Source organism: Scophthalmus maximus, chromosome 22, assembly GCF_022379125.1.
Source record: "Scophthalmus maximus strain ysfricsl-2021 chromosome 22, ASM2237912v1, whole genome shotgun sequence".
NCBI lineage: Eukaryota > Metazoa > Chordata > Actinopteri > Pleuronectiformes > Scophthalmidae > Scophthalmus > Scophthalmus maximus.
Genome location: NC_061536.1, coordinates 3,239,398 through 3,259,042, shown reverse-complemented (window position 1 = coordinate 3,259,042; position 19,645 = coordinate 3,239,398). Strand labels below are relative to the sequence as shown.

The window sequence follows — 19,645 nt, the reverse complement described above, 5'->3', positions numbered from 1 at the left end:
ATGCAAACAGGATACGACAAAATCCTCAGTCCACATTGGTTGGCATCTTTTATTTTGAATTTCAAAGCCAATACAAAAGGTCAATGCATGCTTCTCCCCCACCTCCTCATTAGCATTTTTTGCACTAGTGAAAGTTTTGAGGTCCACTTATTCAACTAGTAAACACTTTTAGTAGTAGTAGTTAACTAGTGATGTCAGAAAGCACTCAAACCAGTTAACCAGTAGGCATTTTGTCTTCCACTAGTTTTACTAGTAAACATTTTTTTTGCTCTCACTAGTGAACCAGTATAGATAGTTGTATGTCAGTAGTCAACTGGTGGATATGTGCTTGACTAGTTGACATGTTAGAGCTTTTGCATCTCATCGCATTTGATTTTGCTGCAGTACCACGCGTGGCCACTGCTAAAAAGAATTGCAAGGCTGAAGCGGCGGTACGGCGTCCAGTTCATGTAATAACGCTGGATGTCCACTGGATGCGGAACGGCTGCGAAACGGCCGCGCAGGGTGTCGGTTGCGTGTTTCGCCGTCCGCCAATCCCCACCGCCTCCGCCACAGTGGTGCGCTGCGGTGCGGCCATGACGTCACGAGGACCCACGAGATCTCGCGAATTCACGTGTGATCGTGAATATAGCGATATAACAGGGTGTAGTTTCTATAAAGAGAATCACAAACCAACAAGTTATTTCCATCATAAATGATTTGGTGATTTTGGACTTGAATGATCAGCATCTCCTCATCCATGGTGTCAACGGGGTGAACTGGTCGGTGAAAACCTCTGACCTGTTGACTTCAGGGCTGTCTCCGCCCATTATGAGGATTTCAAGGTGTAGTGCAGGGAAATATGATCCGCCGTGAGCACGGTGTATTTTATTTTGACAGTTAAAGTATGTTTTATTTTTGTTTCTGTGCTCGACTTCCTGTCCCGCACGACCTGTTTTGTGCTGAATTGCAGCGTGTGTGCCCTGGTTTGTGATTCTCTTTATAGAAACTACACCCTGTTATATCGCGCGATCACACGCGAATTCGCGAGATCTCGTGGGTCCTCGTGACGTCATGGCCGCACAGCAGCGCATCACTGTGGCGGAGGCGCCGGGGATTGGCGGACGGCGAGACACGCAACCGACACGCTGCGCCGCCGTTCCGCAACCAGTGGAAATCCTTTACATCCACGACTCCCCCCTCATCCGGCAGAGCTGTTGCATCAGTTGCCAGTGCAACGAGTAGGGCCGCCACAAGTGCCGGGAAGCATTCGAAGGAAAAGGTGAGTGACTGAGCTCGGCAAAAAAACACACCTGTTCACCGTTTCTCTTTTAACTTCGGTCATTGGTAAAATAAAAAGAAACAAATGAAAGAAAAGAAAAAGCACTAGCACATAGAGTATGGCGCTTCAGATAACTCGGCATGTGTATAATAATAATAATAATAATCATTATCATTATCATTATCATTATCATTACCATTATCATCATTATTATTATCATCTTCGAACGCATTATCTGGCAGGCTGTTTCGTCCATCACATCGCTGACCCCTCCGACAGGTCCGCCGTGACACCCCGACGATCAGCCGCCGGATACTTCCGGAGCAACAGCTGCTCAAGTCGTCTGTGCCGAGTCGAACAATGCAACGTAACACGTTGTGAGCGTGCCACCCGTTTTAATTTAAATCTATGCGTGCCACTCGAGGTGGCATAGTCGCGGGGAGATGACGACATTAGCCGGAGCTAACCACACTACAGAGACCGGGGATGGGCAGACTATCTTGGGAACCTGCTCTCAGAATAAATACTTCTGCTTAAGACATCCACGGATTCCGTCTTTCCTGAATCTGCATCCACTCCATCAATTATTCTATTTCAATTAACCCTTACCCCCCCCCCCAATTTAAAAAAATAAAATAAAATAAATAATAATAATAATTGACCGCAACCTTTGAGGAATTATTTCCGACCACCCTCGAAGAAAAATGCCCTGTTATTCTCCATTATAATTCGAAATTCCACGTATTCTATTTTTAATCTCGTTATCTTCAGTTTATTGCTGACTGTTTGTTTTGTTCTGTAATACTTGTATTTTGCGCTTTGACAATAAGGTTTATCAACCCCAAAAAAAAATCGAGAAAGAAAAAAACAAACAAGAATCCCTGAAGTGTACAGGGATATGTCTTAATTCCATCACAGCACACAGTTTTCTAGTTCAAAGTAAACAGAACTTTATTTGACTTTCAATGGTTCAACGTCTAATATATGAGCAGCTTGTGCCGGGTGCCCTTACCAGTTTCTTTTCCCTTCTTTCTCCCCAGTTTGAAAATCCACAGTACCGCTGTGTTATTTAGGAGCCTCTCCCTGGGCGTCTCATGTAATGGAATGTGGCTGTGTGTTACCCCCTGGGTCAGCCCCTTTCTCTTTCACAGATTTAGTACCTGTTAAGACTCTTTTTTTTGGTCGTGGGAAATAGACCCTTCAGCTAACTGGAGCCAGCTGGGACAGGATGTCTCTGCAGAATAGAGTCCTCCCTCTGTAATGAACCTGCTGTAGAACAGGAGTAACCACCCCGCTCACTGTGGTCCCCTTACTGTTGCTTTAACCCCTCATGGTAACGCTGACAGTAGCTCTTTGGTTCAACCATCCCTGGCTGGGGGGTCTCACTATTCCGATTTGTTTTACAGCAGGTTTGAGACATCCTTATTTTTCCGTTTTTTTGGTACTGGTCTCCAGTTAGTTCGTATGCCACTGTTAATTTAAATGTCACATTGTTATTATTATTATTGTTATGACACTTAATATGACTCTTTCTGTCCGTCCTCCACAGCTTTGAGATGTGTGGTATCTGGGCTTTGTTTGGCAGCGATGACTGCCTGTCAGTTCAGTGCACCAGTGCCATGAAAATTGCTCACCGGGGCCCCGATGCCTTCCGCTTTGAGAACGTCAACGGCTTCACCAACTGCTGCTTCGGCTTCCACCGGCTGGCCATCGTGGACCAGCTGCACGGCATGCAGCCCTTGCGTATCAAGAAGTTTCCTTTCCTGTGGCTCTGCTACAATGGAGAAATTTACAACCATCACACGGTAAGGATGTGCTACAGCTACAGGGCGTTTCTGCTCAATTCCACAGTTGACACCTTGACACTGTTGAGTAACAGAGATTATAATTTATACTATGTCAAATGGTGTTAAGTGCTCTTAATTTGTGGGAAAAGGTGATACACAGTAGATGATGATGAGCAAACGGTTTTTAGCACTTTTGTTGGTGTCATTTAGAGCTGCAACAGTTAATCGATTAATCCATCAGTAATCGACTACTAAATTAATTGCCAACTATTTTGGGATTTGATTAATCGCTTTAAGTGTTTTTTTATGGAAAAAAAAGTCTTTTTTTTTATTTCAGCCTGTTAAATGGATATTAAATTTGATATTGTCTGGTTTCTTTGCTCTTCTATCACAGTCAACTAAATATCTTTGGTGTGTGGACAAAAAAAATCAACCCACCATCTCAGGGTTTGCAAAACACGATCGCCATTCTTCACCATTTTATGGACCAAACAACTAAGCGATTAATCGAGAAAATAATTGACAGATTAATCGATAATGAAACTATTCGTTAGTTGCAGCTCTAGTGTCATTGCTGATACAAGCCTAGATTTTAGGCGCACAGTGGTAGAGATGAAAAGGTGTGACAATTAATATCATGTTGTCATTATTATGGTATTATTGAAAAGTATTAAACATTTTCATAAAGTTCTAGTATGCACAATTGAATATATTCATTATTATTTGTTTTCTCTCACTGCTATATCTTGTGTTGCATGTGCAATGTCCCTATGCACAGTTTATACAAATACAAATGAGTAAGAAGTGAATGGTCAGCACTGTTGCCTCACAGCAAGAAGGTTCAATTCAATTTTATTTGTATAGCCCCAAATCACCACATATATTGTCTCGAGTCACTTTAGATACTAATGTTGAGTCCTAATAATGTTACGGAGATACCCAACAGTTCCCACAGCGAGAAAGCAGTTGAGCAGCGACTGTCGAGAAAAAAAACAAGAACTTCTTTTTAACTGGGAGAAATTCCGAGCAGAACCGGACTCGGTTGTTGGGGTGAGAGGAGAAAAAATGTGGGTGGAAAGAAGGGGAGAGAAGAGGGAGAGACCAGGAACAGTTGTGTAACCGTTGTGTTTGAAACTCAGTCAGATTAGACTTTAAAAGAATCCCTGAATTTTCCTTGGTGTCATTTGTCAGGTCAAAATATAAATTTGTTTAATGACCAATTACCTGCAACACTAAATCTTTATGTGCATTAAAGCTTTTATTATGGAGTTTCTTTCATAATGAGGGTATCAGTTCTTCATTTCCCATTCCGATTTTGTAATGTTTTCCCTCTCCCTTACACAGCCCCCCGCTCTCGTGCCGATTTGAATAAATAATCTTCGCCAAAATGAAAGGCCAATGAAGAATATAAAGATGGAAAAAAAAACTCCATATCTCCCTCCGTTGTTCATTCGGCTGAATCAACATGATTTTTGCATTTGAAAAGATTTCACATTTGAATTAAGGGGGTTTAATCTATCATTGGAAAACAAAGAATCAGCTTTTGCCCTGACACCACACTATAGAGAGAATGTGGTGTGACAGGGCACATGTCTGGGTTTGATCTAATCCAGTGTTATGTCAGAGATACAGTAGAGAGGGATGAACTTTCTCTGTGAAGAAACCAATGTCTCAATGTCTCTTCCTCGTTTCAGCTGAAGCAGCAGTTTGAGTTTGATCACCAGACCAAAGTGGACGGTGAAGTTTTGCTCCATCTGTATGACCGCTTTGGCATCCAGAAGATGGCTTCCCTGCTGGATGGCGTGTTTGCTTTCGTTCTGCTGGACACTGCCAACAAAAAAGTCTTTCTGGGACGGGACACGTACGGCGTGCGGCCTCTGTTCAAACTCCTCACAGATGATGGATTCCTTGCGGTCTGCTCAGAGGCTAAAGGTCATGGAATAGTTTATTACACCCCCCCCCCCCCCCCCCCCCTTCAACCTGTGTCTTTTATACTCTAATGAGAAAGCGCTGCTTAACTTGTTATTATTCCAAACCACAGGCCTGACAGACGTTACCCATGCAATGGCCAGCCCTGCCGACATTGTCCCGTTTCTCCCTGGGCACTTTGAGGTCTTTGATTTGAAGCAGAATGGCAAAGTTCAGTCTATTCAGATGGAGCAGTTCCACTGCTGCACACAGGAGCCTGCTCACGCCATCTACGACACCGCGGAGAGACTGCCTACAAGTACGTCATTGGTCATTGTCGCTCGATGTTAATTTGGCCCTATTCGTTGCAAATTTTAAAACCGGTCGGTGTCTCCGCAGGCTTCAACGAGGAAACCGTGAAGAGCAACATCAGAACCCTGTTCGAGAGTGCCGTGAGGAAACGTCTCATGGCTCAGAGGAGAATCGGATGTCTCCTGTCAGGTAATTTAAAATGCTGCCATTCACAGTGTGAACGGGAGCACGAGTGGCTGTTTGTCACATGAACGACCTGCAGATACACTTTGCAGGGCATCCGCACGCTCCGCTTGATTTCACACACACGCACAGACCTGATCGTTCCATAGTGGTTTTCCTGCACGTGTGAAATCACACCTACTGTGACAGCTTCCTGCACAACACTACCAAAGTATTCATCAGCTTGTGTGATGTTGCTGTTGGTCAGACCTTGCGCTTTTCACTACACGTCACAGTCCAGCTGTTGTCATCAACTTTGCCCGAATCTGGACATTTCTTTAAAGGTGTGTTTGCTGAAACGTGTAGGATTGGTTGTGGTCTGTGTTAATGACCCTCCTCCATGCTGCGTGTTGTTCAAGGTGGCCTGGACTCCAGTTTGGTCGCCGCTACACTGGTGAAACTGGCCAAAGAGGAGAAGCTGCAGTATCCCATTCAGACGTTCTCAATCGGCTCGGAGGACAGTCCAGACGTCATAGCTGCTCGCAAGGTCTCTCGGGTCATGTTGCATCCCCCAGCACCAATGTGAAAGGGTCTCTTGGTATGAGAAACCTGGAATTCGATTTTTAATTTTTTTTTGTCATCGTTGTTTTGTGCCCTTCAGGTTGCGGCTCACATTGGCAGCGAACACCATGAAGTGAACTTCAGCGTGGAAGAAGGCATCCAGGCAGTGGAGGAAGTCATCTTCCACCTGGAGACCTATGACATCACCACCATACGTGCCTCTGTTGGTGAGTGCAGCGTGAGAGGCACTGAAGAAAATGTGCGGCTTTGTTTAGAATGTAAATGAAACAGTCACGCTAAACTGCTGCTGGGCAAACGGGAATTGTAAACTGTGTCCATGTTGCTGGACACATTTGAAGTCAAATGTATTTAATGTGAAGCAGTTGTGAAAAACAACAGGTCTGTTATGTTGCGTCATACAGCACCGTACAGGTTTACTTCACCAACTGGCGCTGTATGTGATAACTGGATTTATCATGTGCACTTTGGTCCCTCACAAATCTATGAAATTATCACACCAAATAATAAATATATAGTATCTTCAAATAAAAATGACCACAATCAAGTGATATGATAATGTTCCACCACAAACCTTGTATTTTAAAAAACAATTATTGGTTTAAAGGTACTTTAAACATTATTTACCATCTTAACATTGTGTAACCTATATGTGGTGTCTCCTCAGGCTTGTGCTTTTCTTCCCAGTGCTATTTTTTCAGCAGAGCTTCTCTCCTGACACAACTACTCACTCACCTTTGTTATATTTGATGTGGGTCCATATATGATCTGTTTTGTTCTTTTTCCCATCTCATACAGTGATAGAGTTTAAGTGCATAGCTAGGTCCAGTCTAACACTGGAGAGAGGTTTTTTAAATTTTTTTAAACAATATTTTAGTCTCATATTTTTTCCATCAATGATGGTGCATGTTGATGTAGTCAGTTATTGTTTGATGATGTGCCATACCTAATTTATGACACAAATCATATCCAAAAGACTAATAAATACTGAGAGATCATTTATAGATTTAAAATTGATCAATTGAATGATTCACATTCTGGTTTTATAATTTAATATGGATATTTGTTATTTGAGGTTGCGATCATATTATTGGATTTTTGATTTCAAATTCACCATTTTATTATCCGTTGCTGGAATTTGCCAGAGAAAGTGCTTTATATGAGCGTTGGTTGTAATGTGTGGCTCTCTCAAAACATCCTAAAAAAAACAACTAGCCACCTTTCAGAGAATCCTTTAAGCCCTACATATGCACTAGCTTTCTAATAAGCTCATTTTGTGTGCTGCTGCCTGCTTGTAATGAAACCTCTCCTTCTGTATGTTCCACTGTAGGGATGTACTTGGTTTCAAAGTTCATCAAGGAGAAGTCAGACAGTGTGGTGATCTTCTCTGGTGAGGGTTCCGATGAGCTGACTCAGGGATACATTTACTTCCACAAGGCAAGTCCTCAGTAACTGAACCAGTCAAACAAAGGTTTGATTCATGTCTTTCGTTGTTGTTTTGCAAGGCAATGATTTCAATTGTGAGGACTCGACTGTACAACTCAAACAAAAGGAGTAAAAAGTTTAAAACAGTTTACCTGGCAGTGGTTGGCAGCAGGCAGGGAGCTCCCCCCCAAAAATGGTAAGAGGTCAAAACAGACAGAAAAAAATGGATGTAAGGATGTAAAGTCACAGCTGGGATGCTGGGATTTAAGTTCTTTGGCCTTGTGATGTCAGTAGGTGGCAGTATTTGGCTGTGAATTCACTAAGAACCAGCATAAGTGTTGGTGAGCAAAGAACCGTCCATGGCTCTGGAAACCGGCCACTACATTCACTCACTGCTCTTTACACCTGTCTCCAGGTCAGCGATAATGTAAAAGCAGAAACAACATGAAACTCATATAAAAATGTTGAGCAACTGTATCATTGGTTTTACGATTGCGGTTTGTTAAAATTGTGTTGAAGTAAAGTAAGCCGTTTAATGGCTGATGGAGTTCCTCTAGTGTTGGTTGTGACAACACTAGGGGAACTCTACTTCTATTAATTAAGAAAAAGTCTTTTTGTATGTCGTTTGCCACTGGATCTGTACTTTGGCACCAAACCAATAACCAATCAGTTAACTTCTTAGATAGGCGTGGAGTCGCCCTCTGCTGGTCTTTTCAGGGAATACAGGCCTTCAGGCGCGTCCATTTTTAAAAACAGCCTATGGTTGCGGTGAAAGTGATACAGAAATGCCATAAGGTCCGAGCTAGTAAGATTGTTGTCATGCGTGCGACTTGGCTGTTAATTCAGAGAAGCCGGCAGATACGTTTCCGTCACATCAACTCGAAGGGTTGTGTGTCTGCAAGGGGCTGTGATAAAGTGTAAATACTCATAGATGTGTGCTCCTCCCCCAGGCTCCAACTCCCAAAGCAGCGGCAGAGGACAGTGTTCGACTGATGAAGGAACTCTACCTGTTTGACGTTCTCCGCGCTGATCGCACCACTTCTGCACATGGGTAAGCATCAGACGAGAAACTGGTTTATAACTCATTCGTTAGGGAAGGGCACAGTGGTGTCAATCAGAGAATTCATCAACAGACCTCAGAGTTATTTAATTTGCAGTGTTATACATTAATGAAAAGTAAATACATGGAAAAATAAATAATTTTTTGAATTTTTGCCTGATTGAACAACCAATAAGCTGTTTGAACTTCTGTTGATTAACTAATTGATCTACAAATTGTTTCAGCTCTGTTGAAATGTAGTATACTCTGTCTATAAACTGCTGGTGAAAACCAAAAAACATTTAATTCAATTATTTTGGTTTTGTCATAATGAAAAAATGATTTTTCATGGCTGAATCTCTGTACTCAGATTATGCGCCATCAGTGCAATTTTTTTTTCTGTTTTTAATTAGGAAGTCAATCAGAATTTGGGCAAAAACCCCACACAATTAATGGACTAATGTTAGAAATCAAGCAAATTAGTTAACAATACATCTACTGATGCACAGACTTGGACACATCATCAGTGTTGTTTCCTGGAGTCACTGTGTGTTTCGGGTCTTACAACAGACACCCTCCTCCAGGCGACCCGACCGAGGCTGATCAGACCCCGGCCTGTGTCCAAGTGGCATTCTACTGCCCCCACTGCTCTCCCCTCTTCAACCAGAGCCCCCACTGCTCTCCCCTCTTCAACCAGAGCCCCCACTGCTCTCCCCTCTTCAACCAGAGCCATCTGGAGGCTTTTTCCGCTGCCTCCACGTTGTTGCCTATGGCTCTTCTTCGGTTTGCACCTCTTATTCCCAGTGTGCTGTGGGCTTTGCTCAGGGAGTGACTGGCAAACCCCCGACTGCCCACCTCCACTGGCACACACCTGGTCTTCCACCCGTTCCTCCGACAATCCTCCACCAGCTCATGGTACTTCTCCCTCTTTCTTTCTTGAGCCTGCTCCATCCTCTCCTCCCATGGAACCGTCAGCTCCAGCAAGAAGAGTTGTTTTGTGGCCTCTGAGACCAAGATGATGTCGGGTCTCAATCTGGACTGGGTGATGTGTGGTGGAATATTCAGCTGTTTCTCAAGGTCAACTGACATCACCCAGTCTTGGGCCATGGGGAGCAAAACAGCAGAGCGGTTCTTTGGTGTTTTCTCCGGCCTTTGTCCTTCCTTGACAAAGTGAATGACCTTAGCTGTGGCTTGGGTGTGTCGGCTGCCCTTGATCCCCTTGCTGATTGCTTCAGCGATGGACTTGAGGACGTGGTCGTGCCTCCGTCGATACCGGCCCTCACCCAGCGCCTTGGAGCGGCTGCTCAGGATGTGTTCCAGTGTTCCTATCTTGGAACACAGGGGGCATGCAGGTGTTTCTGCTTTGCCCCATAGGCACAGGTTGGATGGGCTCGGGAGGACATCATCACCTGAATCAAGAACTCGATCCTCTGGGGGTTCCACTGCCAGATATCCTTCCAGGTGACACTCCGCTCCATCTCCTGCTCCCACTTCATCCAGGCGCCCTGCTGCCGCATGGTCACTGCTCTGCTGGTTCGCTCTGCCTCGACTGAAGCTCGCACCTCCTCCTGCACCAACCTTTGCCTCTCCCTTCCGCTGGCAGAGTCATATCGGGCCGCTGCTAGGCTCCCAAGTCCGGCTCTGCCTTGCGCCACTGTTCCAAGGATGGCCTTGTGCTTCAGTCGAGTTTCTGCTTGCTGGACTGCATCCGCTGCCCTCCACTTCCTCCCTGTCCTCACAACAATCCCTGCCCCGGACACTTTGGCGTCTCTGGATACAGAGTACTGCAGATGTTCCCGTGCTCGTGCCGCGATGAACTCCTCCCTGACTGAGCTGAAGGGGAGCCTGAGCTTATTGGTGTTCCCGCACAGTACGGGTAATATTGTGCAACAGCTTTTAGAAATGTAAATCTTCAGTAGACCTGATGAAACACCTGAGATCTCGCTTTCAGTTTATCCACAGAAAGGCAAATCCGTCATAAGATGGAAAAGACAAAGTGGTATTAAAAAATATAATCTATTGTAGTAAAAATTGCGATATAATCACAGCACAATGTGAGTGAAATCCTCAAAAATCCATAAGGTATATATTGTGGTGTATATAAATAACATCATTTAAGTACTGTTAGTTTTGTTGGTTTGACAATGGAAAACTGAATGTTCTTTATCCTATACCCATATGCCCAGCGGTCATCATCCCACCTCTTTATCTACAGAGATCACATAGTGAGTTAATGACTTTGTGAACGTCTTTCCGCCCCAAAGTCTGGAGCTCCGAGTGCCCTTTCTGGACCACAGATTCACAGCATACTACATGTCCCTGCCTGAGGAGATGAGGATTGCTAAGGTCAGTTGTCGGGACCGAGAGGGCGATGTGTCCAAAATGTTATCAAAATTCATTCATTCAATCATTCTGTCATTTTAAAATGTAATGGTGTGGTGTATCCTGTGTGAGCAGCATGGAGTGGAGAAGCACCTTCTGAGGGATTCCTTCAAAGGTCTCGACTTGATCCCCGATGAGATCCTGTGGAGGCGCAAAGAAGCCTTCAGCGATGGCATGATGTCGCTGAAGAAGTCCTGGTACACCTGCCTGCAGGAACACCTAGGATCCGTGGTATGTACTTCGGGACCAAGACAGATGATGCAGTGGCTGATGATGGTGTTTAATTAACAACCTTTCATGTCGAGAAGAGGAGGAATATTTTGAGCCAAATCAGTACAAACGTTTTCAAGGAGATTTTAAGTCCGTATTGGCTTTCAAACTGAGCCTGCCTGTCATTAGTTCAGTTTGGACCGTGGAAACAAAGGTTGACAGAACAAAAATCGCCTCAGAGGTTATTTGTGCAATTTTCACCGTCACTCGATGTCACACTGGCACCGGCATCTCCGATTGCTTAATCGGCCACGCCTCCTTCTCCATTCGTGTTGTCGGCAGTTGTTGCCTGTACAGTCTATGTGTGTTATGAATCCCACTGAAAGTGGGTCCTAAACACACAACCAGGAGCACAACTGAATAGGAATCACACCGTGTACAGAAGAGCCCCCCCCCCCCCCCCAATTAAAAACCCCAAATCCAGACTGGTGAAAGATCTGCTATCTGTGTTCCCTCAGGTGAACGACGACCAGATGGAGAAGGCTCACAAGACCTTCCGTCACTTGCCTCCGTGCACCAAAGAGGCCTACTACTTCAGACAGGTGTTCGAGAAGCACTTCCCAGGCCGGGCTGAGTGGCTCTCCCATTACTGGATGCCTCGCTGGATCAACGCCACCGACCCGTCAGCCCGAACGCTGTCCATCTATAAACCACATAAAGACCAGTGATCGACTGTGTCTGTCAGTCAGCTATAGGATGGCCTCCATATTCAATTTGTCATTCATAGCGTGAACTTGGTTGAATTCGGATCCAATTGAACTTAGTAGGATTTAGCTTGTGTTGCCTTACTGTACATGTCGCTCGTCAATACCATGATTGAGTTTGTCACACTGTCTGATAAAGCTGTACTCTGTCAGACCCACTGATTTCTCATCTGATTTTGGGACGTGTCACAGCTTTTAAGACATTTGAAGGCAGCGAGGCCGACGTATGAGCTCCATCTGCAGCCTGTCATTTCAGAACTGTAATGCATTTCTATTGATTTGTACAACCTATTAAAGGCTTTTTCAAACAAAGTTCACAAAGTGTTTTCACATTCATGTATAGTACATAGATACATAAATCAGAGATCAGAAAGAAAGATTTTTTTTTTAAACACACCCAAGCCGGAACAACAACTTTAAAACTCGGGATCTGTTTCATTTTTTACCTACTGCAACAGCTGCCTTCGGATCTCAGCCCACAAAAAAATCAAACCCCAAATTATTATAAATATCTTACATTAATAATTTCCTCTCCATAAAACTCAATTGGAAGGAAAAGGCTTAACGTGATTCGATGTGCCAAAGCAATGATCGATTAGCACCAAATTTCTCTCGGATATGTTGAACGCGTAAGATAACGTCCATAATTATAGGATTTTGGGTTTACGTAAGAAATGCGATAATCAGATAATCTGACCATGTACCTTCGATTGCGAGCAACTTCCTTTTTCACGGCGAACTGAAAGTAGATGTGGCCTTGCTTGAAGACAGCTGATAAATATGTACATCCTTACCTCAAAGACTTTGACCTAAGGAAATAAGCTCCATAACTACAAATCTACTTTGCTGCCAAAGAAAAGACGTTGATCGTAAGTATTTAAACAACACGGCTGACGTCATTATGAAGCTCCTTGAACAGTAGTATTCTAACTTTTTTTTTTAACATTCATTTTGCTGATGCTTTTGTCCAAGGTGACTTACAATCATACATCTTTGACTCAGATCAGAGGTGGGCAGGTCGCATTAAGGGCCACACTAGATTTTAGCCAAGCCCTGACCGCTTGCTTATGGCAGTCCATCGATTTCGATGATGACGTTGCTCCAAATTAAATGCATGGACAGTACCCTGACCTTCTGTACCAAAGTCAGCAGTGTGAGCCATTAAAACAGACTCTGTGTCTTCCTATATTTCTTCCATTTGTACAATGTGAGCAGACACAGTCAGAACGCGGGTCAATTGAAATAAATTACGTCATCATTCCTCATCAGGCATTGGTTAATTATCCAACCTCATAACTGATAATGACTCACTTTACTTTCTTTCTCCCTGTATATTAATCATGGCTTCAGTGCTGGGAGTAGCCCTGCACACACACACACACACACACACACACAGTAAAGGAATCCACAACTTGCAAGCGGAAGATGAACCAGTAAAGAAAATAATTTTAATATTTGTCAAACAATCAAAACACACAGGTATCCTGTCATGTCAAATCACATGTGCAGGTGTAGAACGCGACGGCTGGTCTGAAGTCACTCGAAAGCCAAAAAATGAGAGCCCGTCCCAGTGTGTTGTAGTTATAGAACAATCAGCTGCAATCAAACAGTTATGAGGCACTATACAGTGACTTTGGCAGTGCAATTTTCAGCATACCGTGGGGTACAGCCTTGCTTTGATGCTCCACAACAACATGTAGTCTTTGCGGCGAAAACACTCACAGAAAGCACCGACACTGATAAGGAACCATCCCCCCCCCCCCCCCCCCCCCCTTATCTTACCCCAATCTGCTGGGACAAATGAAACTGGCACAGGTACATCAATGCTACGTCACTACAATGTGGAAACAGAATCATTTTTAATTTCACTGATAGCTAAACACAGTCCGGAGAATCTGTCAGGGGCCCCTCCCCCCCCCCTCCCCTCCCGTGGATGAGGAACGGCTAGATGGCGAGCAGGCAGGTGGAGAGGTGACTGTTCAGCGGCGCCTGTCATACGTCTGTATCGTGCTCCACTCGTACGAGTCTGCAGAGGGAGAGAGCCTGTTAGCTTCAGCACTCAGTTTACTGTTCGCGACGGCGTCATGAAGTCAACGCTACCAGAGGAGTTTGATCCAACGTCACTTACCTGGCTCCTCTTGGCTTCTTTTTCCCATCAGTCCAACGAAAGAGTTGACTTTATGCCCTTCAAAGAAATGATATTTTAGTTTGAAACCACAAGTATCATTTAGTTTACTACAACCAGGGCCCTCGATTATAGGACTACTGAGGTCAACAGTTACCCCAGCACAACCCCACCCCGACAAACGTTACGGGAAAAATCGGATCCCTTTTTTATTACCTTATTTATTTTAGTGATCATTTCATGAGATATTTTATATTTTATATTTATTTCTCAATTTATTAATTGTCTTGTTGTCAAGTTAATTAATTAATGAACTTGTATTCTCGCCTGCTTGTAGGTTCTGGAGATGTGATGATGAGGCCAGCTTTCTAATTGAACTTGTCAGCTGATGGTTACAATGTGAGACGTCCTTCACAAGGTATGCTTGGCGTTCAGGTGGTCATGTTGAAGTAAAAAAACTGATCCAAGGCAACGGCAACATGGATGCTAATATGACATTGCTGTCAGGTAACAACGCGAATGCAGGTAACAAATCAAAGACATATTGGCAGCAAGAAAAGAGGAGACTGTTGGAATATCATCGGTTGCATCGCAGATTGACCGGGGCTCCTGTCAGTTGCCGTTAATGGACAGTGAAATGAGCATGGCGACGGGTAGGGGGGTTGGCAGTATTGGGCTTGAGTGCTATGAAGCTATGGAGAGCCCTGAGGGAATATTTTAGAATACAAACATCAATATTTGCATTAGACTGATTAGAGTACACTGTAAATATGTAGAATACGCCCTTCTCACTCAACCCCCCCCCCCCCAACCTTGAATGTACAGGAGAGATATAACATGAAACATGAGTCTTCCCTTGTTTGTCTTATTTTTTATATGTTGTCTAACAAATTGTAAGGGTTGAAGCCTGTGAAGCCTCCTTGGTGGGAGTCCTCGCTGTAGGTGAAGGGTAAAATATGTTGCTCCCTCAATCCATCACAGACGTAAACAATCCAATTTACCTCTCACGTCCTTGGGGCACTGATCCCAGCACTCTCCCTTTTCCCTAACGATGAGTGACTTATACTCGTGCCTACATAAGGGGAATACATTAGATGTATGCCTACTTACTATGCTGCACGGTGTTGCATCACTTGGACAAAAGGAAAACCCTGACAGAGAAGAGGGAAAATCTCCTCCCCCTCACCTCCCTTTTTTTCCCCTCCAATCTTTATCTCTTCCCTCTTTATCACACACAGACGTCTGCTCGGCACCGCCGACGGCATGCTGACAAATTAATGTGGTCCCGCATTCAAAAGAGCAGCACAAACGGTGACGCAACACTCTGCTGTCGGTTAATTAAAAACCCTGTGAATTCCTTTGCCCTCTCCAATTTGAACAAATATAAATATCCATATATATCATATCAGTTAGTAAAAATGTGGGCAAAATCTGTAAGCATTTGTTGTTTCCCATTGTGCCTTACACTATCTGTTGGAATGGAGCAGTTTAATCCAAATGGCCTCTTTTAGTGGGAATGAGTTTTTGATCTTACAAGGCTTTAATAGTGCACAATGTGCCCCCGAACACCCGCCATTGATTTCAGTTAAACTCTAATCACCCTGAAAGCCCACATTCTCATTCCATTGAAATAATATGGCTCTTCTCATGAACAAGACAAGAGTGGGCTCGTAGTTTGTCAATTGTCATTGTCACTGCTGGTTTATGCTCCAGCACAAAGCGATTTAGATAATTCACTAGGTTAGTTTGAAGTGTAGCAACCAATGAGACTTTATTTCTAATTGACTTTATTTCAAATTTTAGAAGTTTGGATGTTTAAGTGACCTGGTGGGGGTTTGCATTGCGTGTTGATTATTTCATAGAGTTAATATTTTTTTTTAATATTTTACTACTTTTCGGCTGAAAAAAATAATGAATTTAGTGTGGAGAAGACTTTGAGACAGCACCTAAAGAACAAAGCTGGGGAGTAAAGAAAAACACGGGGCCACAGCACATCTCAAATCCTGGCTATGGCCCTGCACATAATTCCTTGAATCCGGTAGAGAGCCTTTAAAACAGCTGGTGTTACAAAAAAGTGCCGGCAATGTCTTTGGAGAAAAAAAAAGAGAAGAAGATTGATTGAGTGTGATACGTCTGCAGTACTTACTTTTGCGGGTGATCTGTGAATTTGCTGTACAAGGAAAGACAAGGCAAAGTTAGAAAAAAAAAACTGGACAACAGAAGGACACAAAAGCTGTATGATGTTGGCACTGAGAGCGAGCTCTTACCCATAGAGCGCTTCCCCATCAGACCGATGAACTGATGCGGCCGAGGCTTTCTCCTCATCCTCAGGAGGATTTCTCTGAAGGGATCACTGGAAAGCCAGCCGTCCTGAGGGGGGGGGGGGGGAAACTCAATGAATCTTCACGGAGACCCAGGCTGGCAAAGATGTATCACCGTACAGTACCGGTGTCTAATGTACTGTAGTGCGGAGTCTTTTTCGACATCTTGTTTATATGAACATATAGAGTTTCTATGGTCTTGATTCTTGCTCTTAGGCTGATTAACTGGAAAAATGCCAGATATCCGACTCGAGCATAAAATTGTCATTTTCTGAAAAATGATGCCACATTAGCCTTGAATTTCCAACTTTCATTTAATGTTTCTACTTCCATCTCAGGGGATGTTTCTAAAGTGTGCACTAGTCTGCCTGAGATGTGCTCCCGGGGGGCACACCAAGTTGGAAGGATTTATAGTGGATTCATTCATCTGCAAAATGGCGGCCGGTCTACAGTCTATAGGTATAAGCTGGGGAGCTTGGCTCGTCTCCAGCTCACAATGTCAAACACAGGATGGAGACGGTTTGGGCTTCACTTTCATACTGTACTGTGCACGCCAGGGGCTTACTTCAGTTCCTACTAGAGGAATGCAACAATCGTCTGCAGATCGGCCATTACTGACTCTTAAAACCCTATTTTTCTTTTACTAGGTTTCACCTGATTGGTTATGCAAGTCAGAAAGTCATAATTGTCTACAGTCAAAATCATTATTGCATTGAGAGTCTGTTGACGCGTTCGTCTTCTGGATTCTGTGTATCTCAATGTACTGACACGCATCTGGGTAAAACATTAGGACAGAATGATAGCCTGCTGCTGGCAGATGCAGTGTGTTTTTTGGTGTCAGCCTTTAGCCCTGAGGGTTGAAAATGGAAACTCAAAATTCAATCAAAGGGTCGACTTGAGTGCGATTTATCGTCGTGGCAGATCGAGTGCACGTCTGCTCCTAAGTCTTTTACTTTTTACTCAGCGGGCATGCTCAGTTCAATATGATGGCGAATGGAGAGAGTAAAGAACGAGCACAAATGGCCCAAAGCCATCTTAAAAAACAACAAGTGTTCCTAACAAGTTGACATCTAACCTGCAGTGTCTAACAGCCATATGTCTATCATCACCGTCATTGCTCCACTTCATGTACAGAAACGCGAATGTAATGGAAATGTATTCGATTCTGCGATTTCCACTTCAGATGCACTGCTCCTGAAGCGGTTTGTGCATCCTGCGTGTGGGTTGAACCTTAACCTCGGTGAACTGACATCCATCACATCAACAGGGCGTCTTTCCTACTTTGGTTAAACAAAACTTATAGAGCAAAAGACGTTCAGCCAACTTTCATCCAAAGAGAGACAGACACTCATAGTCTATCAGCCTGACTCCAATACTCAAACTTTTATGAATGATGGAGGGGATGGTTGAGGAGACTGTCCCACCTACCTGCATTTGATTACTACTCGTCCAGTAGTCCGCCTCTTCTTTTGGCGCGTTGTCTTCGCAAAAGACTTGGGCGACTGCGAAAACAGCCATTACGACTGGTAAAAGCAGCAGCTTCATGGTGCCGAGCGTGCGCGTGCGTGCGTGTGGCCGCGGTGCAATTCAGTCAGATTCACTGTTTGAAAAAAAAAACTCAACTTTATGAAAATGAAAAGTCAACTGGTGAGGTTTTAGGCACGGGCAGCAGCTGCACTGCACTGTACTGTGCGCGCACGGACTCTCCCCCGTTTACAGAGCCCGGTCACTGTCGTAGTCCATAGCGCGCGCGCGTGCGTGAGTTGTGCTGCGTCGGGCTCCGGTGGCCAGTCGTCTCCAAAGCTCGCGCGCTCCGCCTCTGCAGCAGACTTCTTCTGCTCTCACGCGCGCCCTCCTGTCCACAGACGCATCCCCGGCGCTCCTATATAGCAGCGTGCGGCACGGTTGCCCTGGCAACGACGCCACGGCGGCGCGAGTGCTCTCGGCCAATCACAAGTGCGCCGGAGGTAACGGTACTTTAAGGTTAGTTAACGGTCAGTGGCGCCGCCCGCAGAGTTGCATGTAGCATTATGCATAATATGCTACACGGTGGTGAAATGCTTCTATCTGATATTTTACATTGGGGACTGTACATTTAAATCAATTTAGTATATTTTTATAATAGTTAAATAGTATAGATAGGTCTAAGTACAATAGTAAATAAAAACAAATGCAGCCAGCCCAGCAGCTTGTATTTGATATATACAAGAGCAGCAGAATTATAGTAAATTCTGCTTTTAACTGACATTTCCCTTTGGATAAAATATATTTTACATTAGTTACTATACATTTCAACCAATAAAGTATATTTTTTATAATAGTTAAATAGTATAGCTAGGTTTAAGTGTCACGGGTTAGTAGGAGCAGGACCCAAATGAAGGTAAGAAGGAAAAGGAGTATTTAATAACTAAGGTAACAAAAAATAGACTCAAATAAACAAAATCCAACTCTCCAAACCTCAAATTGAAAACTCCAAAATATATTACAACGGCATAGTATAATTCCTCAAATTTAGTTATGGCTCACCCCATCTCTAATTCAGTGGAGCAGCCTCATGAAGGGTGGGGCATGTATGCAAGCTAGTTATTGCTGTATTCATGATAGTATTTGGATTTTTTGATTTTATTACGTGAGTTCAAATTTTAGAGCAAAAATGAAAGTTGCATCACTAAATGGGAAATCAATATGACTCTATCATCATCATCATCATCAACATCCTCATTTTTGATTATTAAATTGTATTCTGTTGAAATCTTAAAAGTAGAAAAAATCCGCATCAAGTCTGTGATGACGCATGTGCAGCTTTAACGTTAAACTTATTTAAGGTCTGCAAACCCGTTTGAACCGAGATGTCATTCATTGTATCGGATTTTTGCATTTGTTTTGGTCATATGTCAAAGTCCACAGTCGCTGCCTTTCATATTGGGTTACGTGATTTCCTACAGCTCAGAGAGAACAGTGTATGCACCGCCCTCGTATCAAAGGCTGAATGAGAGGGAGAGGGGGGCCTGTGACCCCGGGGTGCCACTGATTTCCATTAGAAAAGCTGTGTTCTTTAGCTGTGGGATGCTGCGGATGAATAGAGGACTGCGCTGCCACACCAAGTTCAGCGTCGACGCACCTCAACGAGTGCTCGATTTGCCTGAGTGCCTTTATTCCATCAACAATAAGTCCATTTTTATTTACTCATGTGCTACTGGCAAATGCAAATGTTTTCCTTGGGCTGGGAAGGGTGGGACGTCTGTCCGTCTTCTACAGCAAGCATTATTCATCGGTTTCGTGGAATCGATCCAAGGTGCAACCGCAATTTACATGAACAGGCATATATTTGAAGGGATGCTCTGCATTGACTGGCTCCATTTGACCTGGA

The 19,645-nt window shown here is 43.9% G+C and overlaps 2 protein-coding genes across 2 annotated transcripts; one reads left to right on the top strand and one right to left on the bottom strand.

The window, feature by feature from the left end:
- Positions 1–1,070: 1,070 nt before the first annotated feature.
- asns (asparagine synthetase) lies at positions 1,071–12,141 on the top strand. Its single transcript, XM_035621156.2, has 12 exons — positions 1,071–1,261; positions 2,811–3,066; positions 4,743–4,980; positions 5,090–5,275; positions 5,356–5,457; positions 5,850–5,977; positions 6,092–6,218; positions 7,340–7,446; positions 8,385–8,485; positions 10,738–10,819; positions 10,931–11,086; positions 11,584–12,141. The coding sequence occupies exons 2-12, from the start codon at positions 2,818–2,820 to the stop codon at positions 11,791–11,793; spliced, it is 1,686 nt and encodes a 561-aa protein (XP_035477049.1). The 5' UTR covers positions 1,071–1,261; positions 2,811–2,817; the 3' UTR covers positions 11,794–12,141.
- Positions 12,142–13,255: 1,114 nt separating this feature from the next.
- tac1 (tachykinin precursor 1) lies at positions 13,256–18,190 on the bottom strand. Its single transcript, XM_035620981.2, has 5 exons — positions 17,704–18,190; positions 16,222–16,324; positions 16,101–16,124; positions 13,958–14,014; positions 13,256–13,855 (listed from the first exon to the last, which is right to left on the bottom strand). Exons 1-5 carry the CDS (start codon positions 17,818–17,820, stop codon positions 13,809–13,811), a joined length of 348 nt encoding a protein of 115 aa, XP_035476874.1. The 5' UTR covers positions 17,821–18,190; the 3' UTR covers positions 13,256–13,808.
- Positions 18,191–19,645: the final 1,455 nt, after the last annotated feature.

Coding starts and splice junctions, on each gene's coding strand:
- asns (XM_035621156.2), top strand. CDS start 2,818: ATGTGTGGTATCTGGGCTTTGTTTGGCAGCGATGACTGCCTGTCAGTT. Junction 3,067..4,742: donor AAATTTACAACCATCACACG/GTAAGGATGTGC, acceptor TCCTCGTTTCAG/CTGAAGCAGCAGTTTGAGTT. Junction 5,276..5,355: donor CGCGGAGAGACTGCCTACAA/GTACGTCATTGG, acceptor GTGTCTCCGCAG/GCTTCAACGAGGAAACCGTG.
- tac1 (XM_035620981.2), bottom strand. CDS start 17,820: ATGAAGCTGCTGCTTTTACCAGTCGTAATGGCTGTTTTCGCAGTCGCC. Junction 16,325..17,703: donor CGAGTAGTAATCAAATGCAG/GTAGGTGGGACA, acceptor CCCCCCCCTCAG/GACGGCTGGCTTTCCAGTGA. Junction 16,125..16,221: donor GATGGGGAAGCGCTCTATGG/GTAAGAGCTCGC, acceptor TTCCTTGTACAG/CAAATTCACAGATCACCCGC.